Source organism: Mastacembelus armatus, chromosome 2, assembly GCF_900324485.2.
Source record: "Mastacembelus armatus chromosome 2, fMasArm1.2, whole genome shotgun sequence".
NCBI lineage: Eukaryota > Metazoa > Chordata > Actinopteri > Synbranchiformes > Mastacembelidae > Mastacembelus > Mastacembelus armatus.
In genome coordinates this window covers 998594-1013150 of record NC_046634.1, presented here as the reverse complement: position 1 = coordinate 1013150, position 14557 = coordinate 998594, and the positions used below count along the sequence as shown (strand labels likewise).

Here is a 14557-nt window from a genome sequence, read left to right as displayed (position 1 = left end):
GCATCTCAGCATGACGCGGACGCTCGGTGAGATGGAGCACTGTCTGAACAGCCTGCGTCGAGACGAATCCACCACGCAGCTACTGTCACAATCCTTTAACGCCTAATGTTTGTCTCCAAAATATAGTCGGTTGCTAAGCCTTTACACAGCTGCCACAATCTGTTTTCCCCCTGTATTTATTAGAACTATCCAACCCCCCTCTCCACACACACACACACACACACACACACACACAAAAACACAGATGATGTTTGCTGGAATAGCTGCACAGCTCTAATCAGATAATTCCAAGTTTAACTAATGGTATTTTCTACCAGTTTGCTACACTTAATCCAATTTTGCATAAGCCGAAATAAATCAGGTATAAATAATGATACGTTTTGTAAGACAGGGTGAGAGAAAAGGATTAGGATTAATGCAAATAAAGACTTGCAGTTAAGCACGTTAAGTATGGATGGATCCCCGTGGATTCGCCACTTGTTGCGTTGTCACCGCCGCGCTGGAAAGATTAATGACTCTGCTGACTGGACTGGCACCGTGCAGTTGGATGACTAAGGCCATTTGGCCATACGGCACGAGGCAGCATGTGGTTTCTATTTCAGACAAAGGGAGAAATGGCGCAAAAGAATATGTCAGCTTCCATGGCAACGCACATGCAGAAGATCGGAAGGGACAGGAAGTGAGAGAAACATTACTATGGCAATGCAGTTGACTCACTCGTTGCTGTGATTCGCTACGTAAACCATTCCACTGAAAAGCCTTTTTTTTTTTTTCTACTGTCTTGTTATGTCAAACAGTAACAACATCATTGCTTGTGTGCACCCACACAACAACACTTCATCAGTATGCATTCTTATAATTGTCTATATGTACATGATAAACATTCATGGGTCATGATTGTTCTTGACAGTACCATATACATATATATATTCCATATAGCACAGTGTGACTGGCCTGGGGCGCTATGGCAACGCATTGACAAAGCTGTGTTGTAAATCTGGTCCTAAGCATGTGACTGCATGACCGTGTATGTGTGTATATGTTTGCTGCACAAGAGAGAACAAAAGTACCCCCCACCCCACCACCACCAAAGAAATATATTCATAGGCACGCTGCCTTCAAGTGCTGTTGGAAATACCCTCATTACATCGGTATAGCCCAGCACAACAGTAAATGGAGACAATGGAGCAAATCCTCTTTTTGTGAAAACAAATCTGTAGCTAAGCTTTTAATCCACTGGTTTGAGCAATGAACAGGATGAAAATCTTGCGAGTAGCAGCTTTTTTTTTTTTTTTTTTTTTTTTTTTATAAAAAGCAACCCACGGCTGTGCAGGGATGCAGAGATCTCCTTTCTAGTGACTCCAGTACTCAGCTCAGTGTGACTGGTCTGGATCTGTGTGTGTCAGCCCTGTGACAGACTGGCGACCTGTCCAGGGCGTAGACCGCCTCTTGCCCGATGTGACTTTCTGTGCCACAACACTGAACCAGAGGAATGCACAAGTATTTTTCAGCATGTTTTTTTTTTTTTTCCTTTCCTTTTCTTTATTGTCTTTTACAACATGACTTCATGCAAGCGTGCCATAGATTTGTTTCACTGACCCGAATCCTCCTCCAGGTTCACATCTGCTTGCAATTACTGACCACCCTCTCTCCCTTGGCACGTGCGTGCGCGTGCATGCTTTGCACAACTACGCGTCGCGCGGTAACGATTCATAGGCTTCTTCACCTGTTCCGGGTTCGTCCCTGAACGCTGCCTGAAAGAAAATAACCCCTGAGTTATGGATCCCTGTTATCCAGGGATGTTACGTAACGTGGACGCGAAAAGTAATTCAGCGGTGTGAGGATCAGGATTGGTTGTAAAACGATATCATCCACATGGCAGCTCATGCAGATGTAGTATTATGTGAGGAAAACACATACGATTGGAAATGGGATTATCATCCGACAGCCAAGGGGATTTGCTGATGATTACTATATATGTAGTTTATCGCAGTAACAACATTTAGGCTACAACACAGACACATAAGTTGCATCAGATCTGTCTGTTGTAAGAAATCAAAAAAGCTTTCAGTCTCACTTGAGCAAAGTTACACAACTTTCCTGCAGTTTTGGCCTTTGGGGCCTGCAGGAGGAGGACAATCTGTCCATGGTTTTACTCAAATAATGATGTTGTGACAACAAAAGCAATGTCTCATGCAACTTGTTGTAGAGACCACTTCTTCTGTGACCACAAAAGGAATCACAATGCAGAACTTGCCCGGGAGTAACTGTTAAAACAACTTCTGCGTTTACTTCCATACTTGAAGTTATTGCTATTGTTGATTTACACAGCTTTCTCTTAACGATGCGCGGCTTGATTTGTTTAATAAGTTTTCCACTTTAAGGAATCATTTGATCATGTTTTTAAAATGTTTTTTGTGTCATGTCAGATTGTTAGGGAGAAAATACTGGATTTTATCAACACAAAAGCATTAATACGTTGGGCATCGGCTTTCACTGCATATTGTTTTCATCAGACTTTGCATTTAACAAGCCTTTCCTGGCTCGGCTGCAAGAATGAGCAACTTTGGAGTGTGTGGTTCCCCCGCCGCCCCTCCCCAAATTCACTGGCAGGGACATCTAAAGCCTCGAGCGAATTTGAAACGTTTTAAACGCAGATTAATATGAAGGGCCTGCAGCAATAATGAGATCCGACCTTGAAAACCCCCTTGCATAATGGTTACGTAAGCTACGAAAGCAAAGAAAATCAGGTGAAGCATCAACACCACAGTTGATATTAGAAGGAGAAGTTGAGGTAATGTGTGTGTCTGTGTGTGTGTGTGTGTGTGTGTGTGGTATTGGCTGTGGAAGACAGACCATAGATTACATTTAAAAATCTGTCACGGTATTTCTCTGTCAGCTGGCACTCTGGGTTTACGTCCAAGACATTATACTCATGTTTGCAACTTTATGCTTAATAACCCCAAGTATTTAAAGTGACTAAAAAGAGGGAACTTGACACAAGCGTCCCAACTTTTCCCCCATTTCCAGCTTCAAATTACAACCACTGTTTTCTTAGAAGCTGTCACAACTTTATAAGAAATATTTGTCATCCTTTCTGGTCTCTTTGTCTTTCCAGTTTGGAACCGTTTTCTACGTCGCGATGCCCCACAGAGCTGTAATAAATAAGCTCTTGCTAAATATTATGAACTAGTCCTTGCTCTGTGATAGGTACAGGCGGATCTGGTCCTCTCATAGTATTGCAGTCCCTAGACGCTCCTGGGTTGTACGGTTCCAGGTGGCGTTCGAGGGTTTTACCGTGCCAGGAATCGATCCTCACCCCTACTTTGCCTTGCAAACCATTAATTTACCTGCAAGGTGTGTTGGGAAACCTTCAAATTGCTTGGGCGGGTCCAGCAGTCAAGACTGTCAACAGTGCATAACCCAGTTTTTCCTCCTTCCTCCATCCTGCTGTTATCTGCTTTCTGTACATTCTTCCATGTCCGATTTCCAGTGAGGATGAGGTTTTTACAAAACCCCTCCCTCCCCTCCAGTTTAAAAAATATCTCTCAACAGTAGTAACCAAAAATGTTAGTACGTGGGTTAAAACATGAGCTGTTAGAATGCGTTTACCCAGAATGCAATGCATGAAGGAAGGAGGAGGAGGAGGGGGAGAAGGTGATCACAGCTGCAAAAGTTTAAAACAAGTCGTGCACTTTGGTAAAAACACCTTTGTGCACACGCTTGACAACAACAAAATTACCTATTACATCCTCGGAAAAATATGTTGCGTAGCTGTCAATAACATTCCAAGGTTTTCGTTGCGTCATCATCGAAAGCACAATGGCTAATTTCATTCTAATATTAGAATAAAACGCTGAGAAAAGGATATACATGTGTGTGCGTTTTCACACCTTCATCAATGTTCATACCTATTACCCACTCACGCACACACACACGAGAACCAAGCCCTATCCAAAGGAATGTGTGTAATCTCAACTGTATACAAGTCAGTAAATTCTCCTCCTCCTTGCCGCTGTCTGACTGGCTGGGCTAATGAAGGTGGTTAATCATTACTTGATCCATGCAGAGAGTAGAGCACCTATAGTGATTATTTTGTGTGTGTGTGTGGGTGTGGGTGTGGGTGTTAAGTTTAAATGACTGGAAAACTGCTGATCGAGGCCTGATGGCAGCTGTGGAGACTGAGACAGTCTAAGCAATCTGGGCTCCAGGCCTTGCATGCAGGTGTGTGTGCCCGTGTGTGTTTATGTGAGTTCCTCCAGGCCTCTATGTGTGTGTATGTGTGTGTGTGTGTGTTACATAGCGCTCTTAAAACTCAAAATTAAGGTCACAGCTCAGCGGTCGCTTAGGCACTGCCAAACAGAGCCGAGCAGATTGACATTGGGTCGGTGAACGCGATTTCAGTCAGCAGGCTGGAAATGGGGGGGGGGGGGGGGGTAGGCAAGGTAAAAATGATACATTTCAAGCTTCTTGAAAATGGATTTCCCTGTTACTCATCAGCTCCAGTCAATCCAGAAATAACACTGTCAGAAAATAACTGCTAACCCTTATACAGTGGTTGACGGCTGAGGATAATGGATTTCAGCGTTTCTCTGTGTCCCGTGCCGTATCCAATTCCAAAACTGATCGCGATTGAGGAGTTTAATGCTTCACTGGACAAAGTGTTCTGTGGCAACTTCCTCGTCCACAGCTTCATTCACAGGTTGCATCATTTGTGACCATGTGCTGACTCTGCTAAATCCATCGTCTATGATTCCTTTCCAGTCAGTTAGAATCAACAAATACACAGTTGAGATAAAGACTGAACTGGACATAAACAAGCACAGTTATGGAAGAACTGTTATTGGCCCCCCGTTAACACATTCAATACATACTGCTTATGGTGTATATGTGTGTCAGCGTGTGTGTGTGTGTGTGTGTGTGGAACATATCTGTCGATCCGTCAAAATGGTTGTGTAAGTACCCTCATGGGCATTATGTTCCCATCGAATCCAGTGCAGTCTGAACACTGTATGTCAGCACCGTGAGAACAGGATCGCACGCACACACACACACACACACACACACATACACACACACACAGGCATTCGAGAAACCACTCCCAGAGAATATGCCACTCCATCAATCCTGGAATGTTCTAAACAAACAGATTCAAAGATTAAGACCTGGCATCTGTGCCAAAAAAGCCCGAACACATCGGAACCCAGACGTGAAGTGGGAATTTGACTAATGCAGCTCCGATTCACCAGAACTGTGAAGAGCATAATACAACATACTGAGATACGTGCAACCACGTGGTTTCTCGGGCATCACCTTCTAAAGTTGTGATGAGATTTCTGCGAACTCAAATGTTGACTTCCATCTTTTAAAACTTGAATCTGAATCTCCACGGCGAACGTGATTTCACACTTTCTGTTGAGTTTTTAGTTGAAAGGGGGCCGTTTTGCAACCACAGACTGAGCCTCCTCTTTGCTCAAGTAGATTTCCTCACTGAAAACGTCCATGCAAATCCGCTCTACATGTTACGTTTTAAGGAAGCAGAGGTTACAACTGTCATTTAAGATAAGTCCGACTCGTGACAGAATCATTCCAAAAGCACATTCTTAAGCTGATAAACCCTGCGTTTCATCCTGGCCCCTTTGTTCTCGCGTTTCTGCGTGTGCATGCGCATCTACCTTCCCTCATCGCAGATCCGAGTGTCAGCGCATTTCCTTAACGCCTCTTTATTTTTCATGTGTGTGTCCAAGATTAAATGTTTTGTTTGTGTTAGTTTGTGTTTTTTCACACCAGAGCTGACAAAAAGTACAGCACCTTCCCCCGTTGTCCCTGCCCATGCTGCTTTTACGGTGTCTATTTAACACAGTGGGATCAGGGTAGAGTCACCGTAAGACTCTTTTGTTTTTGTCAGACCCCCTCCTGCTTAATCCTGCGAGGTAGTTAAAGAGCGGGGATTATGACACGCTGATCTTCCTGCAGGAGAAATTAGGGTTTATATATGATGTGCATTAACACAACTGAAAATAAAAAATGCGAGCCCTAAATGTAACTTTCTGACTATTTTTAGCATGGAACATCTGACACCACGAAAGTAATTACATCAGCGTTTTGATAGATTGGTCTAGTTCCAGACCAGGATGCTTTAACCAAGTGTAACTTCCTGGAGGCCCAGGCCACACCCGTCACAGCCCAAGCGATGCTTTGTTCTCTCCGGACAGTGGATGTGACACCGAACGTGTGCAACACAGGTCATGCACGGGTCAGCTGGCCTATTATTGATTTCCTGGTGGAAAGCGAGTGAACACAGCCCTCCAGTGCCGCCCTCCTACACCGCACACCAACTTTCAACTGACTGACGCACGTGTGTTTGTGCGCGCTAGAGAACACACTATGAAGTGTTAACAATAATGACTAGGTGTAGAATACTTTCAACAGAGGCTGATAAGCGCTAATGGGGTGTTTAATGAGCACGGTAAACTACTTATCACCTTCTCGCTGGCACTGCTGCGGGTCCTCCATCAAAACTGAACCAAAGTCTGGTTCTCAGCGGCTCTGTTTAGTGTTACTGTGATTAGTAGTGAGAGTTAGGAAAGTAGACCAACAAAGCATGTACCACAGGGTTTAAATAAGATCCAGAAACCACAGAAAACCACAGAAAACCTGACATACACTTAAGACATGAACGATGCACAGACAGCAGCTCTGTAACTGCCAGGGCACCTTAATATTTCCACTTGAAAAATCTATAAATACCTCTGAGATCTATCTGTGAGTCATTACCTCCATCAAGGGATTTACATTTTTGATCCCATGTGTCTGTTTTTATCAGACTGTCTCAAAAGCCCCGGTGAAAGATTTTAGAGGAATCCACCAGCTGGTGTGGCTACAGGCCAAAGAGTGAGTGATTTGCTTTTTATGTGACTCCAGATCCACGTGGAGACCCAGGATGTCTAAACTGTGCAAGAGCTGTTTTTGCTCCTTGACTTTAAATTTAAAAAAAAAAAAAAAATCTGGCATAGACATGAGTGACATTTACACAAAACATCCCAGTACTTTCTAGGGACTACTTTTGCTGTTTTCGCTGGTTTTAGAAGAAGTGCGGAGTGGATTTGCTACCCCTGACTCAGTTAGAAAAATAAACACACGGCTGGACAATGCTACTTGCAGACACCAGCTACAAGTCAACAGTGTTTTTGAGTTACCATGGAACACTGAGATGAATTATTTCCAAATGACCCAGATGATTTTCCACCTGAATACGTAATGTTATTATACTGTGGTGACATGCTGGCTGCAGCTGCAGAAAGCGTGAAGACGCGGCCCACTTTTTTATTAATATTTTCACACAGTAACTTTATGTCAACATAAAGAGTGTGTGTGTGTGTGTGTGTGTGTGTGCACGCTGCTAAAACAGACTTGTTGATCCTCGCATTCCAGTGGCAGCCTTGAGAGTAGCTAATCCAGTCTTAGTCAAAGGCCCCTTGAACTCTTGGGTCACTAATCTACACACACACACACACACATTACACACCAGGCACATGAATGCACACATATCTAAACTGCACACACAGTTATCTCCAGATATGCACGTGGTATTCCTGTCACCGTGTTATTTCTGGCATCATCTGTTATTTTCCTTCTCTGACTGAATATTTCCTTCATCGTAGCACTCTGAGATGTCCCTAGACTGGAAATTTCCCCTGGCTGTCAGTTCCCTGTCTCTCTGGCCTTGATTCTATCAGTCCCTCCGTCTCCATCTGTCTTTCGTTTCGAAAACGTTCCTGCTCCTGCGCTTCACAAAAACAAATCGCTAATGACAGACGGAGGGAGGGCACGTAAACACGTAGACCAGCAGCTATCAGCTAATCTCTGACAGGTGGCCATCGCCACCTTGACGCTGCCTGAGAATGAGGAAGTTTATTTAAAGCCGTATTTTCTGCTTTCTGTTACTCTTAAGTTTCATTCCAATAACGTCACGAGCTCTCATTAAAAAGCCTGACACACAGAATTCAGTTGTTTTTGGTGATATTACCGACGCCTGCATGAGCTTTAATTTGTTTGGTGCCACAAGGTGTTATGATGCTTTGAGACTGACGGAGACCAGACCATATCACAAAGACGGTTGGTGGTGGTGTATCTGGAACTTTTCTGTTATTTGCTCGATGACAGCCTGGAAAAACCTTCCTGGAAATTTCTATCCCCCCAGCGCTGGTGAACGTATTTCTGTGAATGTGTCACTAATTCCCTCTTAAGCCTGCTGTGAGATGCAAGCACACTGTTCTTGATAGAAAAGGTCTGTGGAATCTGTTGTGCTCAGCTTGTGTAGCTTGGGCATCGTTGCGTTGCTGAGCAACAGCTGTCAGAGGAGGTGAAAATAGGTGGTAAAAAGGCAGAAATTTCTCCACTGGGTGGAACAATCTGTTCTTATTATCTAGTAACTAGTTGTGCTTTGTATGCATGACTCATATGTAAGTGTGCAAATGTGTGTGTGCAGGGGTAGTGCATTATGAAACCCTCGAAACCCGGGACGGCGGCTTTGATTTGTCGCCCCTCGATTCCAGTTGATTTGACTGTTTTGTGGTAAAGGCAAGTGAAGGAGAACGACGCAGCAGTTGGTGCTTTCAAATTCCCAAGCTGTGATGTAAGACTTCTGCACCTCGCTCTCGGTGACTGACATCACACCCTCATGGCTCACAAACAGTCAGGGAACTCGGGCTTTCGTGTTTTGCTCAGGCCCGGAGAAAGCCTCCTGCCTCACATCTCCCACGGCAAACGGGATCAGATGCTGCCAGAACTTTGTCCTCTGCATTTCCTCCGCTCTGTTTTCCCCTCGGCCTTCGATCGTCTCCATAAAAAGACAAGTCTCGAGGAGGGCGGACTTCTCTTTTGCTGTTGATAATAAAACCAAATGCCTTTCCCTGACAGAGGCCTAGAAAGAAAAACGAGGGACAGACGGTGTTGTCATGACAAGCCAGAAGTGACGGCTGTGGAACGTGAAGAGGCAGTTTTCAACTTTGTGGGGTTCTTTTTCTTTCTTTTTTTTTTTTTTTACCCTTTTTGGGTTGTTTTTTTTTTTGCCTTTGGGGTAGTGAACCTAAAAATGATGAAATTCATTAAGATCTGTGTGTGATCTGGAAACTGCACTCCTGCTAAGTTCTCCTGGGTCAGAGTGTGCCAAGGAAAACTTGTGATCAATGTAAATAAACTGGCTGAGCCGATGACTAAGGAGCCACATGGATGGTTGATGATGCCACCCGCCCACACACACACATACACACACACACTCGCACACACACACACACACACACACACACAGACTTGAATTAGCACCACTGTGCATTGCAGTCGCCTGGGCACCACGAACACAAAAAAAAAAAAAACAACCAAAAAAAATAAAAAGTCTCTCTTGGACTTGAAATCAATAAATTCCAGTTCTGTAAATGCTCCTTTCAATACGCTACAAGACTTCAGGCTCTGTGGCTTGTTCTGCCTGAACTGTTTGTACTGGGAGTAAAACAAACACACCTACCGCAAGAGAACACATCAGCAGGTAGGGAGAGGGCAACGTTTTGTAAAAATTGTTTGCTCTCGGCATTATAGCCAGAGAAGGAGAGGATGTGATGTTGAGTGAAACAGCAAAGAGGAGAAAAATTCAGGGGTGTGGGTGGTGGTGGGGGGGTTTGTTGCTTATCTAAACAGGTAGCTGCTGTCAGCCTGTCAGACAGAGCATTTTCCTTTTGGCCCGTGAAGGGAAACAGACTCAGACAGACAAAGACAGACAGAGCTGAAGATGAAAGAAACAGTAGTGAAGGAGGGTAATCAATCATTTCATCACCACTTCCTCTTGTGTCGCACCCCAGCTGCCTTGTTTACTCCTCAGAGTCAAGGGGAACCTCTGCAGTCCACTATTGTCTGAGCTAATTAAATAATCAATAATCAATCAAGACCTTTTTCACGCTCTGTGAGCCTCTTGAGACAGAGCCTGTTGTCATCAAAGGATGCAGCAACGAGCTGTGAAATAAACTTCACCTTTGCACGACAGTTTACTCTAAATTGTACAAGCTCCAGCAGTTTGCATGTAACCCTTGTAAACACAAGACAAGGTTTCAGGACAAAGACGTTCTTTATTTGACTAGTGGCAAAAGCCTGAGAGCTTGGCTGGCTGCTGTCCAGGGTTAGCTCACTCGCACCAAACCCGTCTTCTAAAAAAATTCCTTGTCCTTGTCGCGTATGACTTCACAGCGCACATGACCTCGAACTTCATCGAGCGCACTGGCTCGTTGTAGCGGTCATACAGTTATTCTCGCCGGTGCAGGACTTGCTGGATGAATCCAGTTATTATAGCACAAACTCAGATGAAGAACGTAGCCCCTGAGCCATGTTCCACTGTACTGGACAAACCTGATGTGGTGATAATGACTCAAATGAACTAATGACATGATTATAATTGAGTCGCTAAATGAAATGAGTTAGTAGCTCATCTGCAACAGATAAACCAGACTATAGCTGATAAACCACAGAGGCAATGATTTGTTCCTCTTGACATTTTCCTCACCTTTGCGGGTGATAAATCTTCTGCTGAGGAAAAAGGGTAAACTAAACTTGTAATCTCCAATACTGGAAAACAGACCCCCTTCCCACACAGGGGCCACGTGATCAATCCAGACTGTTACATATTATCTCTGATGGTATTCCATTAGTACCCTGACGCCAAAAGGCCCTGACGTATTAAGCAGAATACGCCATACGTCACTACAAGCCACACACTGCAACCGGTGGGGGGATTAAACGCTTACGCACTGGCAACCACGAGGCGCTGTTATACATCTCTCTCACTTGCTTCCTGGCTCTCCGTCTTCTTTATCCCTTTGTGTCTCAAGTGTGGTAACCTAGAATCTGAAATATTACTCTGCTTTGCCACGAATGACGAAGGCCAGCGTTTGTTTATCACCAGCAGCCGGAGGGCGGCTTCAGGGGGCATAATCCTCCATTAACACATATGCAGTTTGACCGCGTTCTTGTAATCAAGTTCAACTAAGCGTCGAGGATTTACGAAAAAAGCAAAGTTTCCAAATAATGCTGATTTTCTAAGTCTTTGATGCGAAGTCTCCTGGGTAATAGGCATTTCAGGACCGAATGATTCATCTAGTAGTCAACAAAATGACCAATAGATTAATCACCAGTTATCTGGGTCTGGTAGCAAAGTAAAGTAGCCAACATACCCCTTTAACTAGCCACATCCTACATACCCCTTTAACTAGCCACATCCTACAACAACTCTTCTCAGTGGATTTTTGGACAAAAACAAGAACAATCCCTCTAGTGTGTTCCAGGATCTCCTCCCAATTGGCCTTAACTTGTGTACCACCTTAGGTACACCAGGTAATGTCAATACATTTTTATATAAACCAACTCTCAGGCCAGGAGAATAAGATGATATATACCACATGATTAAACGCTATCGTGTATTTATTAGGTCCACAAAAAGAGGCCAGCATTTGAATAACAAATCAAGAGTCCAGATTGACCAAATGCAATTTGTCCTGTGGACAAATGCAGGAGTAGAGTACATCGTGGGCAGTTCAGTCAAAATTAAGACCCGTAACGGTAGGCCATGTGGCGACGGCTTTTGCAACACACAGCCCCCAGTACCGAGCTGTGTTCCAGACCACAGCGCGCTGCCTGCCGGGCCAAATAAAACTGTATTGTTTTCCAATCAATGCATGTAGGTTTATGAGAGCTTCCAGCCGCAGAAACATTGCTCATAAAGAGACAGACCACTGGAGCACTCAGCAGAGGATTCCTCACCGCTGGAGAAGGGAGGGGGGGAGTGCACACAGATGGAAACAGAAGGAGGAGAGAGGGCGGATGATAAAGAACTTGCATGTGTGTATGTGCAAATATGCGTCCACTGCACAAATCACACAATGAACCTGTTCTGCGAGCAGCCAAATCAGCAATATGCAAAATAGCCCAAAAAAAAAAAAAAAAAATGCTGAGGGTTTTATTTTGAAGGTGCGGTTCTCATCAGAGCCCTGATCAGTTCTCACCGCTTCGACCCATATCTGCGTGTTTTGCCCTCATCTGACCACCCGTATCTTTTGAGGTGCATGGCGTCAAACACGACACCTGTGGCTCCGAAGCAGCGGCCTGCTGCAGCCTTCCGCGTCTCTCGCTTGATCTTCTTTCAGAGCAGAAGTGTCCTCAAAACTCAGGAAACATGTGTGGTCTTGCGTGCCAGAATGTGTACGTGCACTACACACCACCACATGTCACTTAAAATGTTCCATCACAGGAAGTTTTTGCACGTTGAGGCCCCCTTTTTTTTTTTTTTGCCCTGCTCGGTTTCAAACGTCAGCTCCGGTTGGTAAAGGCTGCTTTCATTTGTCGACGTCTTAAGTTAACGTTTAGAAATTGGCACAGCTGATAATTCATGCAAAGTGTAAAGGAGGGTGTGACTAGCTCAGGATACTATTATAGTTAAACAGGACGAGAGAGAAATTCTGAAATAGCAGGTTCAGTCACACAGGGAGACAAAGAGGTTTCAAATTCTTTATGCAAAATTTGCTTGTATGTACAGAAAAGACATAAACAGCTTTTTCTCTGTTTCCTCTGAAACACACACACACACACATATACGATGTGCACATACACACACTTTAAGTACGTCCTCCCAGGCAACAGAAGATATACACCAAAGCCCTCAACCCGCATCAATGCACGTCCGAGTCCTTAGAATAAATGTATAGCCAATAAATCGAGCACTTACTAGATAGGAATTCTGCCTGTCGAGGAACACGGAGTCTCCCATGGCTTTGAATAAGTATCCACATATAGTACACCCCTCTTCCAGAAAATGGAAAGGCAACAAATGATATCCTGTTAGAATATTAAAAGTCCAAAAAAAAAAAATAAAGTGTGTGCGCGCGTCAAAACGGAGCGCAGGAAAAAAAAAAAAAGAAAGAAAGAAAAGTCTGCACGGGTCACTTGTGTCTTCTCCCTCTTCTATGTTACATTAAAGCCCGCGAGTCAGCGCAGAGCAAGCTTCAAGAGCTGTCTTTACACCAGGCCGTAGCGCCTGTCACCGAACCGTCCCGTGCCAAGGAGGGACGCCATAGTGCGCGTAATGCGTAACGGATCCATACTGCGCGCTCGTCGGACTCTAGCGAAGACAGATGCTGAACCGAGAGAGGAGAGGCGAACACACCACTGTCAAGTAATAGACGGTGCAACACGGGACTTCCGGTACAGATTTTCAAAATATAATCAGTTTTGTCAGGGTATTGCTTAAACAGAGCCATCCCACATCCTAGCGTGTTCCTATTAGGTAATTATAAAATCTAATATTTGTAGTAAAGATTTATAATAACATAAAGCGAGTGAAACAAAAAAAGAGTAATAATTATGATACTACATACTTAATGATAAGAAAAAGTAGTAAAATCAGTTTAGAAGCGTCACAGATATGCTTTTATTTTGAAGGCCAACCCAGATAATTGTATTTTCACGTTTCTTTGGGTATTTGCCAATGAAAAAAAAAAAAAAAACAAAGGCAAAGAACAAGAGGCGGGGCACAGAAAAGTGGAGGACTAGCAGTGGAAGAAGCTTTTGATTATTAATAGCCAGGCCGCTCAGATGCTTTCATATCCCTGACCCACAAATGGAGCTCCACAGTTGATAAGATTCGACTGCTTTTACAGTAGATGAGGAGGAAACATAGTGGAGACTGACATATTTGTACTATCCTGGCAGTCATACAATAAAGAAATGAAATCACTATTGCTAAATTATATTTAATTTACGAAAATAGCATTTTAATTTATGTGGATTTCTGCATATCCCGTCAGAGAGCTCAAAAAAACTAATCCTAAAAACAATCCTATTTATCTTAGCCCCTGTAAAGTTAATATTTTGGAGATACAAGACTTTTACCATCGGCCACAAATCACTTGTGTAGGTTTGATTATTGTAGGAAACAAATTAATGCCAGAAAAACTGCCAAACCAGCTGATTGACGGCTTCCAAAAAAATAAAGTTATTTTAATTTAAGAGCGTACCCCTCCCCCCCCTGCCCCTATGCTCTTAGGGGGGGCTGAGAAAAGCCAGTCCACCAAAGTGGAAGAATCTGGGTTTGTTCAACACATGACGTAAAAGCAGTGTTGGGAAATTTGTGTCAAAAGTCTCCGCATGCATCCAACCAAAAAAAAAAAATAAGAGTCTGTAAAACAAATGAAGTGCAACCTTTTTTTTTTTTTCCAAAGACACCAGAGAATAAGAATTAACCTTATTTACTCTGCAGGAGTGTTCTTTTCTTTAACCATATACACATTACGTGTGAATGAGTGTGTGAGGTAATGAATTCCTCTCTGCTCATCAATAGTGCCGTAACCATTTAAAGAATGCTGACGAGTTAAGAGGAACACTTTACTCTCCAGTCTGGAGATAACAGATAAAGTACTGAGGACTGAGTCAGCCAAAAACCAGGTGGCGTGGTGTACTGGACCGTACTGCAGCGTGTATCTCATACAGACATCATCAAAACCCTGAAGTGTTATAAAAT

The 14557-nt window shown here is 43.7% G+C and overlaps 1 protein-coding gene across 2 annotated transcripts in view; it reads right to left on the bottom strand.

Annotated features, from left to right (window-relative positions):
- Nucleotides 1-14557, bottom strand: part of LOC113127253 (rho GTPase-activating protein 6-like) — a 49566-nt gene that overhangs the window by 13793 nt on the left and 21216 nt on the right. Inside the window, exon 1 of one of the 2 annotated variants that reach the window (XM_026301662.2) lies at nt 12767-13195. The exons of the other annotated variant lie outside the window; for it this stretch is intronic. Within the exon in view, the coding sequence (XP_026157447.1) occupies nt 12767-12808 (42 nt within the window). The 5' untranslated portion in view covers nt 12809-13195. Of the gene's footprint in view, nt 1-12766; nt 13196-14557 lie in introns of those variants that run through there. 2 annotated transcript variants of the gene reach the window in all.